General features: G+C 46.9%; 1 protein-coding gene across 1 annotated transcript in view; it reads right to left on the bottom strand.

Moving 5' to 3' along the window:
- Nucleotides 1–14,697: 14,697 nt before the first annotated feature.
- Nucleotides 14,698–22,746, bottom strand: part of TBC1D5 (TBC1 domain family member 5) — a 1,704,599-nt gene continuing 1,696,550 nt past the window's right edge. Inside the window, exons 26-27 of the mRNA XM_078664018.1 lie at nt 16,625–20,411; nt 14,698–15,248 (exon numbers count right to left, since the gene is read on the bottom strand). Coding sequence (XP_078520144.1) covers nt 20,115–20,411 — 297 coding nt within the window. The 3' untranslated portion in view covers nt 14,698–15,248; nt 16,625–20,114. The remainder of the gene's footprint in view (nt 15,249–16,624; nt 20,412–22,746) is intronic.

Below are 22,746 nucleotides of genomic sequence, written 5' to 3'. Positions count from 1 at the left end.
GCCCACTCTCTAGTCTCCATGGGCTCTAATCCAGAAGCAGTAGATAGTGCAGGACGCGGCACTGTGGTAGTAAAAGCCCACTCTCTAGTCTCAATGGGCTCTACTCCAGAAGCAGTAGATAGTACAGAATGCAGCACTGTGGTAGTAAAAGCCCACTCTCTAGTCTCAATGGGCTCTACTCCAGGAGCAGTAGATAGTGCAGAACGCGGCACCGTGGTAGTAAAAGCACATTATCTAGTCTCTATGGGCTCTAATCCAAAAGCAGTAGATATTGCAGAACGCGGCACGGTGGTAGTAAAAGCCCATTATCTAGTCTCAATGGGCTCTACTCCAGGAACAGTAGATAGTGCAGAACGCAGCACTGTGGTAGTAAAAGCCCACTCTCTAGTCTCCATGGGCTCTAATCCAGAAGCAGTAGATAGTGCAGGACGCGGCACTGTGGTAGTAAAAGCCCACTCTCTAGTCTCAATGGGCTCTACTCCAGAAGCAGTAGATAGTACAGAATGCAGCACTGTGGTAGTAAAAGCCCACTCTCTAGTCTCAATGGGCTCTACTCCAGGAGCAGTAGATAGTGCAGAACGCAGCACCGTGGTAGTAAAAGCACACTCTCTAGTCTCAATGGGCTCTACTCCAGGAGCAGTAGATAGTGCAGGACGCGGCACTGTGGTAGTAAAAGCCTACTCTCTAGTCTCAATGGGCTCTACTCCAGAAGCAGTAGATAGTACAGAATGCAGCCCTGTGGTAGTAAAAGCCCAATCTCTAGTCTCAATGGGCTCTACTCCAGGAGCAGTAGATAATGCAGAACCCTGCACCGTGGTAGTAAAAGCCCACTCTCTAGTCTCAATGGGCTCTACTCCAGAAGCAGTAGATAGTGCAGGACGCGGCACTGTGGTAGTAAAAGCCCACTCTCTAGTCTCAATGGGCTCTACTCCAGGAGCAGTGGATAGTACAGAACCCTGCACCGTGGTAGTAAAAGCCCAATCTCTAGTCTCGATGGGTTCTACTCCAGGAGCAGTAGATAGTGCAGAACGCGGCACTGTGGCAGTAAAAGCCCACTCTCAAGTCTCTATGGGCTCTACTCCAGGAGCAGTAGATAGTGCAGAACGCAGCACTGTGGTAGTAAACGCCCACTCTCTAGTCTCCATGGGGTCTACTCCTGGAACAGTAGATAGTGCAGAGCGCGGCACTGTGGTAGTAAAATCCCACTCTCTAGTCTCTATGGGCTCTACTCCAGGAGCAGTAGATGGTGCAGAACGCGGCACTGTGGTAGTAAAAGCCCACTCTCTAGTCTCTATGGGTTCTACTCTAGGAGCAGTAGATAGTGCAGAACGCGGCACTGTGGTAGTAAAGCCCACTCTCTAGTCTTCATGGACTCTACTCCAGGAGCAGTAGATAGTGCAGAACGCGGCACTGTGGTAGTAAAGCCCACTCTCTAGTCTTCATGGACTCTACTCCAAAAGCAGGAGATAGTCCAGAACGCGGCACTGTGGTAGTAAAAGCCCACTATCTAATCTCCATGGGCTCTACTCCAGGGGCAGTAGATAGTGCAGGACGCGGCACTGTGGTAGTAAAAGCCAACTCTCTAGTCTCAATAGGCTCTACTCCAGGAGCAGTAGATAGTGCAGAACGCTGCACTGTGGTAGTAAAAGCCCACTCTCTAGTCTCCATGGGCTCTACTCAGGAAGCAGTAGATAGTCCAGAACGCTGCACTGTGGTAGTAAAAGCCCACTATCTAATCTCCATGGGCTCTACTCCAGGGGCAGTAGATAGTGCAGGACGCGGCACTGTGGTAGTAAAAGCCAACTCTCTAGTCTCAATAGGCTCTACTCCAGGAACAGTAGATAGTGCAGAACGCGGCACTGTGGTAGTAAAAGCACACTATCTAGTCTCAATGGGCTCTACTCCAGGAACAGTAGATAGTGCAGAACGGGGCACCGTGGTAGTAAAAGCCCACTCTCTAGTCTCAATGGGCTCTACTCCAGAAGCAGTAGATAGTGCAGGACGCGGCACTGTGGTAGTAAAAGCCCACTCTCTAGTCTCAATGGGCTCTACTCCAGGAGCAGTGGATAGTACAGAACCCTGCACCGTGGTAGTAAAAGCCCAATCTCTAGTCTCGATGGGTTCTACTCCAGGAGCAGTAGATAGTGCAGAACGCGGCACTGTGGCAGTAAAAGCCCACTCTCAAGTCTCTATGGGCTCTACTCCAGGAGCAGTAGATAGTGCAGAACGCAGCACTGTGGTAGTAAACGCCCACTCTCTAGTCTCCATGGGGTCTACTCCTGGAACAGTAGATAGTGCAGAGCGCGGCACTGTGGTAGTAAAATCCCACTCTCTAGTCTCTATGGGCTCTACTCCAGGAGCAGTAGATGGTGCAGAACGCGGCACTGTGGTAGTAAAAGCCCACTCTCTAGTCTCTATGGGTTCTACTCCAGGAGCAGTAGATAGTGCAGAACGCGGCACTGTGGTAGTAAAGCCCACTCTCTAGGCTTCATGGACTCTACTCCAGGAGCAGTAGATAGTGCAGAACGCGGCACTGTGGTAGTAAAGCCCACTCTCTAGTCTTCATGGACTCTACTCCAAAAGCAGGAGATAGTCCAGAACGCGGCACTGTGGTAGTAAAAGCCCACTATCTAATCTCCATGGGCTCTACTCCAGGGGCAGTAGATAGTGCAGGACGCGGCACTGTGGTAGTAAAAGCCAACTCTCTAGTCTCAATAGGCTCTACTCCAGGAGCAGTAGATAGTGCAGAACGCTGCACTGTGGTAGTAAAAGCCCACTCTCTAGTCTCCATGGGCTCTACTCAGGAAGCAGTAGATAGTCCAGAACGCTGCACTGTGGTAGTAAAAGCCCACTATCTAATCTCCATGGGCTCTACTCCAGGGGCAGTAGATAGTGCAGGACGCGGCACTGTGGTAGTAAAAGCCAACTCTCTAGTCTCAATAGGCTCTACTCCAGGAACAGTAGATAGTGCAGAACGCGGCACTGTGGTAGTAAAAGCACACTATCTAGTCTCAATGGGCTCTACTCCAGGAACAGTAGATAGTGCAGAACGGGGCACCGTGGTAGTAAAAGCCCACTCTCTAGTCTCAATGGGCTCTACTCCAGGAGCAGTAGATAGTGCAGAATGCAGCACTGTGGTGGTAAAAGCCCACTCTCTAGTCTCTATGGCGCCAAGACACCCACGGGTATACGCGCGCTTTATAAATTAAAATAACATAACATATGGGTTCTACTCCAGGAGCACTAGATAGTGCAAAACGCGGCACTGTGGTAGTAAAAGCCCACTCTCTAGTCTCAATGGGCTCTACTCCAGGAGCAGTAGATAGTGCAGGACGCGGCACTGTGGTAGTAAACGCCCACTCTCTAGTCTCAATGGGCTCTACTCCAGGAGCAGTAGATAGTGCAGAACGCGGCACTGCGGTAGTAAAAGCCCATTATCTAGTCTCAATGGGCTCTAATGCAAAAGCAGTAGATCTAGCAGAACGCGGCACTGTGGTAGTAAAAGCCCAATCTCTAGTTTCAATGGGCTCTAATCCAAAAGCAGGAGATAGTGCAGAACGCGGCACGTGGTAGTAAAATCCCACTCTCTAGTCTCAATGGGCTCTACTCCAGGAGCAGTAGATAGTACAGAACCCTGCACCGTGGTAGTAAAAGCCCAATCTCTAGTCTCTATGGGCTCTACTCCAGGAACAGTAGATAGTGCAGAACGCGGCACCGTGGTAGTAAAAGCACATTATCTAGTCTCTATGGGCTCTACTCCAGGAACAGTAGATAGTGCAGAACGCAGCACTGTGGTAGTAAAAGCCCACTCTCTAGTCTCCATGGGCTCTAATCCAGAAGCAGTAGATAGTGCAGGACGCGGCACTGTGGTAGTAAAAGCCCACTCTCTAGTCTCAATGGGCTCTACTCCAGAAGCAGTAGATAGTACAGAATGCAGCACTGTGGTAGTAAAAGCCCACTCTCTAGTCTCAATGGGCTCTACTCCAGGAGCAGTAGATAGTGCAGAACGCGGCACCGTGGTAGTAAAAGCACATTATCTAGTCTCTATGGGCTCTAATCCAAAAGCAGTAGATATTGCAGAACGCGGCACGGTGGTAGTAAAAGCCCATTATCTAGTCTCAATGGGCTCTACTCCAGGAACAGTAGATAGTGCAGAACGCAGCACTGTGGTAGTAAAAGCCCACTCTCTAGTCTCAATGGGCTCTACTCCAGGAGCAGTAGATAGTACAGAATGCAGCCCTGTGGTAGTAAAAGCCCAATCTCTAGTCTCAATGGGCTCTACTCCAGGAGCAGTAGATAATGCAGAACCCTGCACCGTGGTAGTAAAAGCCCACTCTCTAGTCTCAATGGGCTCTACTCCAGGAACAGTAGATAGTGCAGAACGCGGCACCGTGGTAGTAAAAGCACATTATCTAGTCTCTATGGGCTCTAATCCAAAAGCAGTAGATATTGCAGAACGCGGCACTGTGGTAGTAAAAGCCCATTATCTAGTCTCAATGGGCTCTACTCCAGGAACAGTAGATAGTGCAGAACGCAGCACTGTGGTAGTAAAAGCCCACTCTCTAGTCTCAATGGGCTCTACTCCAGAAGCAGTAGATAGTACAGAATGCAGCACTGTGGTAGTAAAAGCCCAATCTCTAGTCTCAATGGGCTCTAATCCAAAAGCAGTAGATATTGCAGAACGCGGCACTGTGGTAGTAAAAGCCCACTCTCTAGTCTCAATGGGCGCTACTCCAGGAGCAGTAGATAGTGCAGAACGCAGCACTGTGGTAGTAAAAGCCCACTCTCTAGTCTCAATGGGCTCTACTCCAGAAGCAGTAGATAGTACAGAATGCAGCACTGTGGTAGTAAAAGCCCAATCTCTAGTCTCAATGGGCTCTAATCCAAAAGCAGTAGATATTGCAGAACGCGGCACTGTGGTAGTAAAAGCCCACTCTCTAGTCTCAATGGGCGCTACTCCAGGAGCAGTAGATAGTGCAGGACGCGGCACTGTGGTAGTAAAAGCCCACTCTCTAGTCTCAATGGGCGCTACTCCAGGAGCAGTAGATAGTGCAGAACGCAGCACTGTGGTAGTAAAAGCCCATTATCTAGTCTCAATGGGCTCTAATGCAAAAGCAGTAGATATAGCAGAACGCGGCACTGTGGTAGTAAAAGCCCACTCTCTAGTCTCAATGGGCTCTACTCCAGGAACAGTAGATAGTGCAGAACGCGGCACCGTGGTAGTAAAAGCCCACTCTCTAGTCTCAATGGGCTCTACTCCAGGAGCAGTAGATAGTGCAGAATGCAGCACTGTGGTGGTAAAAGCCCACTCTCTAGTCTCTATGGCGCCAAGACACCCACGGGTGTACGCGGGCTTTATAAATTAAAATAACATAACATATGGGTTCTACTCCAGGAGCACTAGATAGTGCAGAACGCAGCACTGTGGTAGTAAAAGCCCACTCTCTAGTCTCAATGGGCTCTACTCCAGAAGCAGTAGATAGTGCAGGACGCAGCACTGTGGTAGTAAAAGCCCACTCTCTAGTCTCAATGGGCTCTACTCCAGGAGCAGTGGATAGTACAGAACCCTGCACCGTGGTAGTAAAAGCCCAATCTCTAGTCTCGATGGGTTCTACTCCAGGAGCAGTAGATAGTGCAGAACGCGGCACTGTGGCAGTAAAAGCCCACTCTCAAGTCTCTATGGGCTCTACTCCAGGAGCAGTAGATAGTGCAGAACGCAGCACTGTGGAAGTAAACGCCCACTCTCTAGTCTCAATGGGCTCTACTCCAGAAGCACTAGATAGTGCAGAATGCAGCACTGTGGTAGTAAAAGCCCACTCTCTAGTCTCCATGGGGTCTACTCCTGGAACAGTAGATAGTGCAGAGCGCGGCACTGTGGTAGTAAAATCCCACTCTCTAGTCTCTATGGGCTCTACTCCAGGAGCAGTAGATGGTGCAGAACGCGGCACTGTGGTAGTAAAAGCCCACTCTCTAGTCTCTATGGCGCCAAGACACCCACGGGTGTACGCGCGCTTTATAAATTAAAATAACATAACATATGGGTTCTACTCCAGGAGCACTAGATAGTGCAAAACGCGGCACGGTGGTAGTAAAAGCCCACTCTCTAGTCTCTATGGGCTCTAATTCAGGAGCAGTAGATAGTGCAGAACGCAGCACTGTGGCAGTAAACGCCCACTCTCTAGTCTCAATGGGCTCTACTGCAGGAACAGTAGATAGTGCAGAACGCGGCACTGTGGTAGTAAAAGCCCATTATCTAGTCTCAATGGGCTCTAATCCAAAATCAGTAGATATTGCAGAACGCGGCACGGTGGTAGTAAAAGCCCTCTCTCTAGTCTCAATGGGCTCTACTCCAGGAACAGTAGATAGTGCAGAACGCGGCACTGTGGTAGTAAACGCCCACTCTCCAGTCTCTATGGGCTCTAATCCAAAAGCAGTAGATATTGCAGAACGCGACACGTGGTAGTAAAAGCCCACTCTCTAGTCTCAATGGGCTCTACTGCAGGAACAGTAGATAGTGCAGAACGCGGCACTGTGGTAGTAAAAGCCCATTATCTAGTCTCAATGGGCTCTACTCCAGGAACAGTAGATAGTGCAGAACGCGGCACCGTGGTAGTAAAAGCCCACTCTCTAGTCTCAATGGGCTCTACTCCAGGAGCAGTAGATAGTGCAGAATGCAGCACTGTGGTGGTAAAAGCCCACTGTCTAGTCTCTATGGCGCCAAGACACCCACGGGTATACGCGCGCTTTATAAATTAAAATAACATAACATATGGGTTCTACTCCAGGAGCACTAGATAGTGCAGAACGCAGCACTGTGGTAGTAAAAGCCCACTCTCTAGTCTCAATGGGCTCTACTCCAGAAACAGTAGATAGTGCAGGACGCGGCACTGTGGTAGTAAAAGCCCACTCTCTAGTCTCAATGGGCTCTACTCCAGGAGCAGTGGATAGTACAGAACCCTGCACCGTGGTAGTAAAAGCCCAATCTCTAGTCTCGATGGGTTCTACTCCAGGAGCAGTAGATAGTGCAGAACGCGGCACTGTGGCAGTAAAAGCCCACTCTCAAGTCTCTATGGGCTCTACTCCAGGAGCAGCAGATAGTGCAGAACGCAGCACTGTGGTAGTAAACGCCCACTCTCTAGTCTCCATGGGGTCTACTCCTGGAACAGTAGATAGTGCAGAGCGCGGCACTGTGGTAGTAAAATCCCACTCTCTAGTCTCTATGGGCTCTACTCCAGGAGCAGTAGATGGTGCAGAACGCGGCACTGTGGTAGTAAAAGCCCACTCTCTAGTCTCTATGGGTTCTACTCCAGGAGCAGTAGATAGTGCAGAACGCGGCACTGTGGTAGTAAAGCCCACTCTCTAGTCTTCATGGACTCTACTCCAGGAGCAGTAGATAGTGCAGAACGCGGCACTGTGGTAGTAAAGCCCACTCTCTAGTCTTCATGGACTCTACTCCAAAAGCAGGAGATAGTCCAGAACGCGGCACTGTGGTAGTAAAAGCCCACTATCTAATCTCCATGGGCTCTACTCCAGGGGCAGTAGATAGTGCAGGACGCGGCACTGTGGTAGTAAAAGCCAACTCTCTAGTCTCAATAGGCTCTACTCCAGGAGCAGTAGATAGTGCAGAACGCTGCACTGTGGTAGTAAAAGCCCACTCTCTAGTCTCCATGGGCTCTACTCAGGAAGCAGTAGATAGTCCAGAACGCTGCACTGTGGTAGTAAAAGCCCACTATCTAATCTCCATGGGCTCTACTCCAGGGGCAGTAGATAGTGCAGGACGCGGCACTGTGGTAGTAAAAGCCAACTCTCTAGTCTCAATAGGCTCTACTCCAGGAACAGTAGATAGTGCAGAACGCGGCACTGTGGTAGTAAAAGCACACTATCTAGTCTCAATGGGCTCTACTCCAGGAACAGTAGATAGTGCAGAACGGGGCACCGTGGTAGTAAAAGCCCACTCTCTAGTCTCAATGGGCTCTACTCCAGGAGCAGTAGATAGTGCAGAATGCAGCACTGTGGTGGTAAAAGCCCACTCTCTAGTCTCTATGGCGCCAAGACACCCACGGGTATACGCGCGCTTTATAAATTAAAATAACATAACATATGGGTTCTACTCCAGGAGCACTAGATAGTGCAAAACGCGGCACGGTGGTAGTAAAAGCCCACTCTCTAGTCTCAATGGGCTCTACTCCAGGAGCAGTAGATAGTGCAGGACGCGGCACTGTGGTAGTAAACGCCCACTCTCTAGTCTCAATGGGCTCTACTCCAGGAACAGTAGATAGTGCAGAACGCGGCACTGTGGTAGTAAAAGCCCATTATCTAGTCTCAATGGGCTCTACTCCAGGAACAGTAGATAGTGCAGAACGCGGCACCGTGGTAGTAAAAGCCCACTCTCTAGTCTCAATGGGCTCTACTCCAGGAGCAGTAGATAGTGCAGAATGCAGCACTGTGGTGGTAAAAGCCCACTGTCTAGTCTCTATGGCGCCAAGACACCCACGGGTATACGCGCGCTTTATAAATTAAAATAACATAACATATGGGTTCTACTCCAGGAGCACTAGATAGTGCAGAACGCAGCACTGTGGTAGTAAAAGCCCACTCTCTAGTCTCAATGGGCTCTACTCCAGAAACAGTAGATAGTGCAGGACGCGGCACTGTGGTAGTAAAAGCCCACTCTCTAGTCTCAATGGGCTCTACTCCAGGAGCAGTGGATAGTACAGAACCCTGCACCGTGGTAGTAAAAGCCCAATCTCTAGTCTCGATGGGTTCTACTCCAGGAGCAGTAGATAGTGCAGAACGCGGCACTGTGGCAGTAAAAGCCCACTCTCAAGTCTCTATGGGCTCTACTCCAGGAGCAGCAGATAGTGCAGAACGCAGCACTGTGGTAGTAAACGCCCACTCTCTAGTCTCCATGGGGTCTACTCCTGGAACAGTAGATAGTGCAGAGCGCGGCACTGTGGTAGTAAAATCCCACTCTCTAGTCTCTATGGGCTCTACTCCAGGAGCAGTAGATGGTGCAGAACGCGGCACTGTGGTAGTAAAAGCCCACTCTCTAGTCTCTATGGGTTCTACTCCAGGAGCAGTAGATAGTGCAGAACGCGGCACTGTGGTAGTAAAGCCCACTCTCTAGTCTTCATGGACTCTACTCCAGGAGCAGTAGATAGTGCAGAACGCGGCACTGTGGTAGTAAAGCCCACTCTCTAGTCTTCATGGACTCTACTCCAAAAGCAGGAGATAGTCCAGAACGCGGCACTGTGGTAGTAAAAGCCCACTATCTAATCTCCATGGGCTCTACTCCAGGGGCAGTAGATAGTGCAGGACGCGGCACTGTGGTAGTAAAAGCCAACTCTCTAGTCTCAATAGGCTCTACTCCAGGAGCAGTAGATAGTGCAGAACGCTGCACTGTGGTAGTAAAAGCCCACTCTCTAGTCTCCATGGGCTCTACTCAGGAAGCAGTAGATAGTCCAGAACGCTGCACTGTGGTAGTAAAAGCCCACTATCTAATCTCCATGGGCTCTACTCCAGGGGCAGTAGATAGTGCAGGACGCGGCACTGTGGTAGTAAAAGCCAACTCTCTAGTCTCAATAGGCTCTACTCCAGGAACAGTAGATAGTGCAGAACGCGGCACTGTGGTAGTAAAAGCACACTATCTAGTCTCAATGGGCTCTACTCCAGGAACAGTAGATAGTGCAGAACGGGGCACCGTGGTAGTAAAAGCCCACTCTCTAGTCTCAATGGGCTCTACTCCAGGAGCAGTAGATAGTGCAGAATGCAGCACTGTGGTGGTAAAAGCCCACTCTCTAGTCTCTATGGCGCCAAGACACCCACGGGTATACGCGCGCTTTATAAATTAAAATAACATAACATATGGGTTCTACTCCAGGAGCACTAGATAGTGCAAAACGCGGCACGGTGGTAGTAAAAGCCCACTCTCTAGTCTCAATGGGCTCTACTCCAGGAGCAGTAGATAGTGCAGGACGCGGCACTGTGGTAGTAAACGCCCACTCTCTAGTCTCAATGGGCTCTACTCCAGGAGCAGTAGATAGTGCAGAACGCGGCACTGCGGTAGTAAAAGCCCATTATCTAGTCTCAATGGGCTCTAATGCAAAAGCAGTAGATCTAGCAGAACGCGGCACTGTGGTAGTAAAAGCCCAATCTCTAGTTTCAATGGGCTCTAATCCAAAAGCAGGAGATAGTGCAGAACGCGGCACGTGGTAGTAAAATCCCACTCTCTAGTCTCAATGGGCTCTACTCCAGGAGCAGTAGATAGTACAGAACCCTGCACCGTGGTAGTAAAAGCCCAATCTCTAGTCTCTATGGGCTCTACTCCAGGAACAGTAGATAGTGCAGAACGCGGCACCGTGGTAGTAAAAGCACATTATCTAGTCTCTATGGGCTCTACTCCAGGAACAGTAGATAGTGCAGAACGCAGCACTGTGGTAGTAAAAGCCCACTCTCTAGTCTCCATGGGCTCTAATCCAGAAGCAGTAGATAGTGCAGGACGCGGCACTGTGGTAGTAAAAGCCCACTCTCTAGTCTCAATGGGCTCTACTCCAGAAGCAGTAGATAGTACAGAATGCAGCACTGTGGTAGTAAAAGCCCACTCTCTAGTCTCAATGGGCTCTACTCCAGGAGCAGTAGATAGTGCAGAACGCGGCACCGTGGTAGTAAAAGCACATTATCTAGTCTCTATGGGCTCTAATCCAAAAGCAGTAGATATTGCAGAACGCGGCACGGTGGTAGTAAAAGCCCATTATCTAGTCTCAATGGGCTCTACTCCAGGAACAGTAGATAGTGCAGAACGCAGCACTGTGGTAGTAAAAGCCCACTCTCTAGTCTCCATGGGCTCTAATCCAGAAGCAGTAGATAGTGCAGGACGCGGCACTGTGGTAGTAAAAGCCCACTCTCTAGTCTCAATGGGCTCTACTCCAGAAGCAGTAGATAGTACAGAATGCAGCACTGTGGTAGTAAAAGCCCACTCTCTAGTCTCAATGGGCTCTACTCCAGGAGCAGTAGATAGTGCAGAACGCAGCACCGTGGTAGTAAAAGCACACTCTCTAGTCTCAATGGGCTCTACTCCAGGAGCAGTAGATAGTGCAGGACGCGGCACTGTGGTAGTAAAAGCCTACTCTCTAGTCTCAATGGGCTCTACTCCAGAAGCAGTAGATAGTACAGAATGCAGCCCTGTGGTAGTAAAAGCCCAATCTCTAGTCTCAATGGGCTCTACTCCAGGAGCAGTAGATAATGCAGAACCCTGCACCGTGGTAGTAAAAGCCCACTCTCTAGTCTCAATGGGCTCTACTCCAGGAACAGTAGATAGTGCAGAACGCGGCACCGTGGTAGTAAAAGCACATTATCTAGTCTCTATGGGCTCTAATCCAAAAGCAGTAGATATTGCAGAACGCGGCACTGTGGTAGTAAAAGCCCATTATCTAGTCTCAATGGGCTCTACTCCAGGAACAGTAGATAGTGCAGAACGCAGCACTGTGGTAGTAAAAGCCCACTCTCTAGTCTCAATGGGCTCTACTCCAGAAGCAGTAGATAGTACAGAATGCAGCACTGTGGTAGTAAAAGCCCAATCTCTAGTCTCAATGGGCTCTAATCCAAAAGCAGTAGATATTGCAGAACGCGGCACTGTGGTAGTAAAAGTCCACTCTCTAGTCTCAATGGGCGCTACTCCAGGAGCAGTAGATAGTGCAGAACGCAGCACTGTGGTAGTAAAAGCCCACTCTCTAGTCTCAATGGGCTCTACTCCAGAAGCAGTAGATAGTACAGAATGCAGCACTGTGGTAGTAAAAGCCCAATCTCTAGTCTCAATGGGCTCTAATCCAAAAGCAGTAGATATTGCAGAACGCGGCACTGTGGTAGTAAAAGCCCACTCTCTAGTCTCAATGGGCGCTACTCCAGGAGCAGTAGATAGTGCAGGACGCGGCACTGTGGTAGTAAAAGCCCACTCTCTAGTCTCAATGGGCGCTACTCCAGGAGCAGTAGATAGTGCAGAACGCAGCACTGTGGTAGTAAAAGCCCATTATCTAGTCTCAATGGGCTCTAATGCAAAAGCAGTAGATATAGCAGAACGCGGCACTGTGGTAGTAAAAGCCCACTCTCTAGTCTCAATGGGCTCTACTCCAGGAGCAGTAGATAGTGCAGAACGCAGCACCGTGGTAGTAAAAGCCCATTATCTAGTCTCAATGGGCTCTACTCCAGGAACAGTAGATAGTGCAGAACGCGGCACTGTGGTAGTAAAAGCCCATTATCTAGTCTCAATGGGCTCTACTCCAGGAACAGTAGATAGTGCAGAACGCAGCACTGTGGTAGTAAAAGCCCACTCTCTAGTCTCAATGGGCTCTACTCCAGGAGCAGTAGATAATGCAGAACCCTGCACCGTGGTAGTAAAAGCCCACTCTCTAGTCTCAATGGGCGCTACTCCAGGAGCAGTAGATAGTGCAGAACGCAGCACTGTGGTAGTAAAAGCCCATTATCTAGTCTCAATGGGCTCTAATGCAAAAGCAGTAGATATAGCAGAACGCGGCACTGTGGTAGTAAAAGCCCACTCTCTAGTCTCAATGGGCTCTACTCCAGGAGCAGTAGATAGTGCAGAACGCAGCACCGTGGTAGTAAAAGCCCACTCTCTAGTCTCAATGGGCTCTACTCCAGGAGCAGTAGATAGTGCAGGACGCGGCACTGTGGTAGTAAAAGCCCACTCTCTAGTCTCAATGGGCTCTACTCCAGGAGCAGTAGATAATGCAGAACCCTGCACCGTGGTAGTAAAAGCCAACTCTCTAGTCTCAATGGGCTCTACTCCAGGAGCAGTAGATAGTGCAGAACGCAGCACCGTGGTAGTAAAAGCCCACTCTCTAGTCTCAATGGGCTCTACTCCAGGAGCAGTAGATAGTGCAGGACGCGGCACTGTGGTAGTAAAAGCCCACTCTCTAGTCTCAATGGGCTCTACTCCAGGAGCAGTAGATAGTGCAGGACGCGGCACTGTGGTAGTAAAAGTCCACTTTCTGGTGTCAATGGGCTCTACTTCAGAATGGGTAAAGAAGAGTTTGTGGCTGGAGCTGAATGCTGGTGACTTCCTCTGGAGATATTCTTACTGGAGGAGAAACTGTAGGAGCAGGTAACCACTGGACGTGGATGTGTGGTAGGATCTTGATCAGAATACAGAATCCAATCTACGTCTTGAACAAGAACGTCTGGGACACCTAGAATGGTTCTGACAATGGTGAGATCAGGATTGAGATATGGAATGCCTTGTTAGAGCAGCAGGTGGTTGGTGAGGCCTAGTAAGTGCAGCTGGAGGAATTTACCCAGTAATTACCGATAGTGGAGGAAGAGACTTCTCAGGTGGCTGAGGAGGTGGGGGAGAATGCAGATTCGTTATGATGACTGAAGAAGCTGGTCTAGAAGATAAGCAAACCCTGGAGTACTCAGAGTCTAATTCAGAGGGAAGCCTGCATGTTTTCATCCTCTGAAGCCACTCTACGGTCTTCTTTTTCCACAGCATAGCAGTATCTTGACGTAGGTAGTTTCCTTCTCCTCAATGTCTTATGAGTCCTAGATGTTGAACATGTAGGTGCTGTACCTCTTTTTGAAGTTGATGTCCTTGATGTTTACTGGGGAAGTTGTTTCTTACTTTGCCTTCTCTTTATGGATCTCCCCCTTGGGAATCCTCAGAGTGAGACAAGGGCACTAGAAGAGGGGGTAGTCTCTCCTCACCCCCAGATGTCTCCCCAGCCAGTGATTGCTGCCTTTTCTCCTCCTCCTCAGTCATGCAGGACAATCTTCCCAGTGATGGCATCTTCTGGGATCATGAGGGTGTTACAAACATGGGTTACAGATCTGGTGAGGGAGAGCTTTGACCAATTTTCTGCCACAATCTGGGCTGTTTACAAAAGAGATGACATCTTCCACAAAAAGAAAAATATTTCCAGTCATGAAATAATAGAAAAATAATTTCACCTCCAAAGGATGTCAAGTGAACATAAATGATTATTAAAATGGTTCTGATATTTTTTGGCCTTAAAGAGGCCAAGCTCAGCGTGCCAAGATCCTGTCAGCAGGAGCCGGAAAAAATAACTGCATCAACTCCCACCTACAGGGAATGATGGCACACAGGCGGTCAGGGTCACCTTAAAGGTGCAGTGTTTCACTGTCCTTCTAACATTGCTGCAACCTATATACTTGACTTTACCTTAGCCCTCCCCGTCATTCACTTTCAAGCAAAACTCAACGGGCTTGCAAAGGATGCTTTTAGCATGCAACTTTTGTTTCCTTTTTAAGGCTTCATGCAATTCTTTCCATCTTTTCAAACAAACAAATTACATTTTCAATGTAGCCTGCTAAATTATGCATTTGTGTCATATCTACTTCTTGGCCTTTCCGGAGTACGGTAAAAGTACTACACCAAATGTGGCCATGGAAAAAGTGTTCTGGGATCCACACGCGAGGGTGGGACTATTCAGTGCTTATGATTATCAATGGAGATCCCCTGAAGAAGATGTCCCTCTCTAGCAGACTGTGTTTGGAGGGATGCATTTTAATTGGTACAAGAGTACGTAAGCGACAGTGTTTGATTAGCCAAAAGGCAACGGAATGTCGATGCACGGCACTTCCTGTGTGAGGCATATTCTGCACATTGCATCTTGTCTTCTGCTGTAAAAAAGCTTCTGACGGCACAAAGGAAACACACAAAGAGCGTAGTTTGGCATTTCTTTAATTAAGTTGCTTAGATTCTCTTACAGAAGTTTATAACTACCTACACTATACGAGCCCCCAATCAAATCATGGCCATCAGCTTTCTGCATGACTGGCAAACAGAGCATCACATGCGAACGATCAATAACATTCAATCATTGCATTCATGAGAGATTCGGCACAGTGGCAAGTGGCATGAGTAATGTTAAAAGACCAAGGTCCATCCTGATGCACTAATAATAACATGCCTATTGTTTTCCATTGTGAACCTCATATGACCAGACTAGGTACTGGGACAAAAAACTATTTCCAGACTAATTACTAGAAATTCACCAGCACACTAGGGAAACATATTTGTGATGTTTTGACCCTTGTGAACATAGACACCTCAAGGAATCTTTAAAAAAGTTATTGATTATCACAATAATGTCCTCCCAAAGCCCTTTATTTGACAGTATCACACTTTATGTAGTTCCCCAGCATACGTTTTTTGATGCGATGTTCCGTTAGGACAATCAAGCTTTTCATCCCACATACTCTGAGAACTATGAGGCCTTTGATGCCATATTCCATTAGCATGAATCAGATTGTATTTAATACAGAAAAATAATCTGATTGAACCATATTAGGGGCTGTGTATAATTGATAAGACAAAATCTAAACAAGTCAAATGTAATAAAAATAGCAACACTGGAAATCTTTATGAAAGATAATTGTTTATATAAATCAATAGAGAGAAATTCATAGGGTACAATTTTTTATCGTGAATTAAATCAGAAAATTTCAAATGTTTAAAGGAATAAATCAATCGACCTCTCAAACATCTGAATATAAGTCCAATCAAGATGAATAACAAATGATTCCTATTGTATTAATAGTGAAAATCAAAAGCGTCTTTAGTCAACAACGTAGAAATGGACTTTGTTAGTCGAAGTTTCGGTCTTATGTTGTTAAATCAAAGGACCTTCTTCAGGACAACATGTATTTTGTAGCGGTGACCCCTTGCTCAAGAGAGCTACGTTTTCTAATCGAAAGTTATGACTTGCAACCAATCGCCTGATTTGTGTATGGATTTAAGCAATCTGAATAATTCTTATTTATGCCAGTTAAAACGCTCAGTGATCTTTGATTATTAACTTCTAAAGATGTTGTGACGGGGAATCAGTCACGTCTGATTGGTAAACGTTTACCCATCAGACGTGACTGAATCCCCGTTTGTTGAGGAACATTCCCTTGAGATTTGAATGATATGAACTCCCTGTGCCACGACATCTTTAGAAGTTAATAATCAAAGATCACTGAGCGTTTTAACTGGCATAAATAAGAATTATTCAGATTGCTTAAATCCATACACAAATCAGGCGATTGGTTGCAAGTCATAACTTTCGATTAGAAAACGTAGCTCTCTTGAGCAAGGGGTCACCGCTACAAAATACATGTTGTCCTGAAGAATGTCTTGCGATTTAACATCATAAGACCGAAACGTCGACTACCAAAGTCCATTTCTACGTTGTTGACTAAATACGCTTTTGATTTTCACTATTAATACAATAGGAATCATTTGTTATTCATCTTGATTGGACTTATATTCAGATGTTTGAGAGGTCGATTGATTTATTCCTTTAAACATTTGAAATTTTATGATTTAATTCACGATAACATTTGTACCCTATGAATTTCTCTCTATTGATTTATATAAACAATTATCTTTCATAAAGATTTCCCGTGTTGCTATTTTTATTACATTTGACTTGTTTAGATTTTGTCTTATCAATTATACACAGCCCCTAATATGGTTCAATCAGATTATTTTTTCTGTATTAAATACAATCTGATTCTTGAAATTTTTTCTTCAAAACAAATCCCCTTGCTGGTACTTTTCACGTTACATACTTCGCCCGAGCCCGCAAGGGTATATTGGGTTACCCACCTCAATGAGCATATTCCATTAGCAGCACCTGGCCTAGGATGCAATATTCCATTACGTCAATCAGGATTTGGATGAAAAATTCCACTAGGATAATCAGATCTTGGAGGCAATAGTCCACTAGGATAATCAGGTCTTGGAGGCAATAGTCCACTAGGATAATCAGGTCTTGGATGCAATAGTCCAAAGATAAAATGTGTCACAGCACCTACCGCAATGTAAACAGAACAATCCCAGATACCCTGTACCACCTGTCCAAAACTAAGGGATCTGTAGGAAGCAGAAGACATCCTTGAGTACAGCCAAGCTGTTATTTAGTCTATCTGCTCCAGGCGTGGTCTTCTGACTTAGATGTGTTTAGCCAAAAACAATGTAACTTATTTCTTGCCCAAAGGACACTGTTTGGTTTCATGTTCGCCTGTGGGAAGAGTAGAAGGACCATTGTATGTACCTGCTTGATCTTGCAAAACCTTTGGGCAGGATTTGTATTGCCCTGCCCTATCCTATCCCCTCAAACACATATGACTGTTGCTCTGAGATAAAAATGTATACTATTTTTAAAAACGAATGAGGGAAAAACATTGTTCTTATCAAAGGTTCTACAAAATTTAAATGAAATTACACATTATTAATTACTAGTTTAAGTGGGGGAAGGAAAGAGTCCCTCTGGTGTTGCATAACAAAATGCACACCTGTCAGTTTGTCAGTTCTGAACCGTAACTACTGGGCTCAGAGTTATTCAACAGTACCTAAATGTTTATTACATTACCTTTTAATTATGCACTAATTGTTTTTTCTTTTTTACACTTTTTTCTTCCTTCTGGATGTGCAATGTATATGCAGCTGCAAAGACCATATAAAAAAGAGGCACGGTTTTTATCTGACCACGTGTACCTTTTCTTAACAATGTCCCTCGCCAGGATTTGGGGAGGAGAGGACGCGGTTTCACACCATGGGACTTGGGTGCATCTCAGATTTATACATATCAAATACTATCTGGGATTTCAGTGGAGCATCATTCACAGCTCAATGGACCAGAGCACTCAGAATTAATAAACATGTTTATCTCTGATATAAAAACATAATTTTGAGTCTGTCTGGCAGAATGCAGGCTCTTCTCTATCAGATACTAAGTGTGGGAAGCAACACATGGCAAACAAATTAGAACTGCTGTAAAGAAAAGAAAAAAATAAAACCTTTCCCCTCAAGTTGGGAGTTAATCAAGGATATCCCAAAGCACATAACATACCTAGACAGACATGGAAGTCTAAGAGTAAACCTAGGGTTGGGGGATATTTGAGTTGTGATTTCAAGGCTTCCCATTAATGGCTCTAGCTTCCTAAGTGTGCAGTTCCTCTGAGTGGAAGCTCTCCTATCACAGAGGGAAGATGAAGGAGAAACAAGCTGTACAAATTAACAAAAAGAAGGCAGAATTAATTGTAAATCAAACAGGCTGGAAGAAGGCCATAAAATGTAGCCTCCACTTTACTGCTGCAGCTGAGACACCTGTTTGATGTAACACTTGGATGGATATGAGGACTGTCTATCACAGATAGACCCCCACCTCCAAATAGGAGAAAATGTTCCAATCTCTCTCATCTGGATAGATCCCACCTCCTTTCACAGGGAAATCTGAGGTGCAAGGACACGACTGGCACATCACAGCCATACATGAGCTCACTGGAAGCCCACCAGAGCACATGGCACAGCCTGAGGTGGCCAGCTCCTCTTCCCAGCAGCTGCAAAAAATTGCAGCATGATCCATCCGGGAACGCAAAGCGAGGATTCGAGAGAGCTAGGATGGAAGAGCTGAGACGCCTTGCTGATTCTGTGTGGCAGACTGACTACAAGAGCAGATACAACAGGCTGTAGTCTTGTCTAGAAATGGCTCTGCTGTGGCTGACCTTTCTGCTCTTCAATATACGAGCGAAGGGGATATATTGGCATTATTAGACGATCGTACAGAGAACAGATGGTCTTGGAGGGAGTGAGCCTAATGAAGACTAACCAGTGTCAAGAGCAGATACAACATACTGTAGCCTTGATTATAAATCTCAATGCTGTGGCTGACCTTTCTGCTCCTTGATATACGAGTGGTGGGGATATATTGGCATTATTAGACGATCGTACAGAGAACAGACGGGCTTGGAGGGAGTAAGCATGATGAAGACTAACCAGTGTGAAGGTTTAAGTTCTTATGGATCTGACGGATCTCAATACCAGATGGGCACATGCCATTTAATTCAATCTAACGCCATGCTGGTCTAATCTCTGTTGCCCTTCTCAAGGTATGGCAAGAGCGTTATCCCAGACACACCATTTCTTGGAATCTTTCCTACTGCAGACTTGCAGAGATGTATATAGAGCGGCCGCTCCACCTCTGGGTACAGGGTACCCAAGACATCCTTGACCATGGTACTGGAGATATCATGGCTTAACACGGATGTCCTACAAGCACTACATGTGCTGATCATCATTTCTGTGTTGTGCAGTTTGTTCAACAAGTATAAACCTATAGTCAGATGTTTCTCTGGAAAGAGCCCTGCTCTATTCTAATAAGACACCTAACAGTGAAATTAAAATAAACTTTTCAACGAAGATCTATGTTTTCATGAGAGTATATAAAAACCCTGCTGCAATGATTTATGCAGACTTCTGGGTTGTTTTCTGGCACAGGACGCAACTCTGAGTGGTGTTAACTTTGCAATGTTGAACTTGCACTAACAGAGAAGGAAAAGGGTTAGTAAATTAGAGAGCGGGTTAAGATCTCAAACGACTAAGAAAGGTGCAATGTAGGGGGGTGTTCCACTTAATCAAGCAAAGACTATTCTCCCCTTAAAACTTTGATTCCAACCCCCATCTTCTGTACAACAACAGGCTTGAGGCCTTTCTTTGAGGGAGTGGAGTCTTTGGCGAGAACAAAACTTTGTATTAGGGGCCGAGCTCTGCTGGGTTCTTGAGTTCCAAGGAATGAAGACTATCCAGCTACACTACACTTTTATGAGCCGCCTGCAGATACTTCAGGTGCTGGGGCATCCCTCAGTATGGAAAGGCAGATCTTGTACCACTGTCTCCTACAACGATCAAGGCAGACTGTTGAGCGATGAACCTTGCCCAAGTTACCAGGAAGTAGGACACAGAGCACAGCAACGCTAAAACTGTTCAAGCACCCGGTTCATAATGTGGAGAAGCAATTCAAGAGGAAGGAGGAGCAGCAGAGATGATCAGGATACAGGCAGAACTACCTGAAGTTATAGAGCACTTTGAACTGCACAAAGAGTATGTATACTAACGATACACAGAAGGCAGCCAGTGACGTATTCATGTGCTGCTTGACTTGTGCATGACTTTCAGATTTAGTCTCAAGCAGCTCAACACGGTCAGTTTGTGTATCATATCCAGGTAAGTCAGAAAGAGTACACCGGTCCAGCAGGGCATACCCACCGCCTCGAGCAGCACCACCTGCCCCAACATCTCTGAGGAGTACGGCCCTCTAGACGTCCAATGGACTAACAATGGTGAAGTCGGAATCCTTGCTGTTGCTGCTGTCGTCGTCAGGGCTGGAGCTGAGGTTACTGGAGGAAGTGGAATTGCTGCCCATGAGTGGGTCGCTGAAGATAAGACTGGCGGGGTACGGTGCATCACTTCCGGAGGCCGTCTCTGGCGGTGCCTGCAACCCCCGCTGTAACACTGATACCGCACCGCTGCTCGCGTCCTCATCTTCTGTAGACACCAGGATGTAGTCATCGGAGGTTCTGCTGTCAACACTTGCTGGTCCTTGAGCTGCACCCTAAGATGGAGAGAGAACACTTAAAGATTAGTAAATAAATCACACAAGAGAATCAAAGAGTATACATTGGCCCTTGTTTGTGCCGTATAAGAAAACAAGTTACTTACCTGTAACTTTGGTTCCCCAGTATTGGTAACTTTCATAGATTCCCATGCTTTTGTATCATTCCCCGTCGTCGGAATGGGAGTCTCGGTAACAAAATAACATAGCAGTAGGTACAAAAGAGAAAGAAAAAGGCCTAGGTCTTATTGCCTTTTGTAGCATATCCGCCTCTTTTTGTAAAAGAGTCCAAACTAAGCATCAGCCAATCAGCAGAGCCTCACCCCATAGAACCCTCCTGAAGGAACCTCAGAGCCTCAGATTTTTGTAGCCGTTGTGTAACAGTCACCCTATCTGCTGGGTCAAGGATTCTAAGCAGTAATGCTTTGTAAAGGTGTGCACGCTGCTCCAAGTCGCAGCCCTGCAAATGTCTCCGATGTGCTCTCCCACGAAGAGAACTGTCGAAGAAGCCACCGATCTTGTGGAATGCACTCTAATTCTGCTGGTCAGCGGCTTACCCGCTGTCGAATGGCAATGGAGAATGGCACTGGAAATCCATCTCGCAATACTTTGTTTTGAAAGAGGGAGGCCCTTGCGAGGACCACCAAAAGCAATGAACAATTGGGAAGATTTATGAAATCCTTTGGTGCGATCCAAATAAAATTGTAAGCATCGTTGTACATCCAGAGAATGCAGTGACCTCTCCGCTGGTGTGGAAGGGTGAGGAAAGAAAGATTTAAGAATAATTGGCTCATTCAGGTGAAAGTCCGAGGGCACTTTGGGTATGAACCTCGGATTAGTTCTTAAGATTACTGTATTCCTTTTGAATTGGAGAAACGGTTCCTGAATTGTGAGAGCCTGCAACTCCCCAATGCGTCTCGCTGATGTGAGGGCAGGAAGGAGAGCCAATTTCCGTGAAAGGAATTTCATGTCCTTTCGATGTATTGCTTCAAATGGGTCTTTCATGAGCTGTGTGAGGACCAAATTCAGTTGCCAAGTAGGAGGTGGAGGCCTCACTGGGGGATAGACACGGAACAATCCTTTAAGAAACTGTTTAATTATCCTAGAAGACCAAAGAGAAGGTCCAGACGCAGAATATCTGTACCGAGAAATCGCTGCCAGGTGAACTTTTATGGATGAATGGGCCAGTCCCGTCTTAGCGAAGGACAAAAGATAAGGCAGAAGTTGATGAGGTTGAGAAGAGAAAGGGTCAACACCTTCTTTCCAGCACCAAATGGAAAATCTTTTCCATTTTAAACAGTAAGTCTTATTTGTGGAAGGAGCTCTAGCCTGGGAAAGAACCTCTCCTACTTCATTTGAGATGGGAAGGAAATGAATTCTCGCTACTCAGGAGCCATGCTGTCAGATGCAATGAAGCTGGATCCGAATGCCAAATTTGCCCCTCGGACATTGTGAGAAGGTCCGGAATGGTTCGCAAGGGAAGAGGAGGAACAAGCGACAACAGATGGAGTTCCGTGAACCAGAACTGTCTCGGCCAAGCAGGGGCTATCAAGATCATCTTGCATGGCTCCACCTTGATTTTCCTGATAAGTCTCGGGATCATTGGAATGGGGGAAGGGCATAAACAAATGTCCCTGACCAGGCTATCAAAAGTGCATTCCCCAATGATCCTTGATGGTGAAGCCTGCTTGCATAAGACCGGCATTTCTTGTTGGTCGGTGTGGCAAATAGATCTATTGAAGGCTTGCCCCACTGTTGGAAAACCTTGTCCATAACTCGCTGGTTCAGTTCCCACTCGTGACTGACTGAGGATAGCCTGCTTAGTCTGTCAGCATGTTCGTTTAAGATCCCTGGCAGATGTTCCGCCTGCAGTGAAATCCCGTGAAGGATCGGCCATTCCCAGATTTCCTGAGCTTCCTGAGATAACGGGAGAGACCTGGTTCCTACTTCTTTGTTTATGTAATGCATGGTCGTGGTGTTGTCCGTCCGGATGAGAACCTTCAAACCTCCTAGTTGAGGAAGAAAAGCTTGAAGAGCCAGTTTGATTGCCCCGAGTTCCAAGAGATTGATGTGAAGCAGACGGCTCTGAGGTGACCAATGTCCAATGGCATGCAGATCCTGCAGTACTGCTCCCCAACCGTCCTATGACGCATCCGCCGTCACAACCTGAGGAGACGGATCGCTTACGAAGGATAGACCTTGGGATAAGTTCTCCTGCTTTGTCGACCACAAGGCAGCTTTTCTCATTGCCAAGGTGATGGTCACTTTGTCGTCGAACGAACCGTGAATTTGTCTCCACTGGATGTCCAGCTGCTCCTGAGGAGGACGCATCCTC

Source organism: Lissotriton helveticus, chromosome 10 (assembly GCF_964261635.1).
Source record: "Lissotriton helveticus chromosome 10, aLisHel1.1, whole genome shotgun sequence".
NCBI lineage: Eukaryota > Metazoa > Chordata > Amphibia > Caudata > Salamandridae > Lissotriton > Lissotriton helveticus.
Note: the sequence above shows the minus strand (reverse complement) of the source record. Positions and strands in the feature narration are given on the sequence as shown.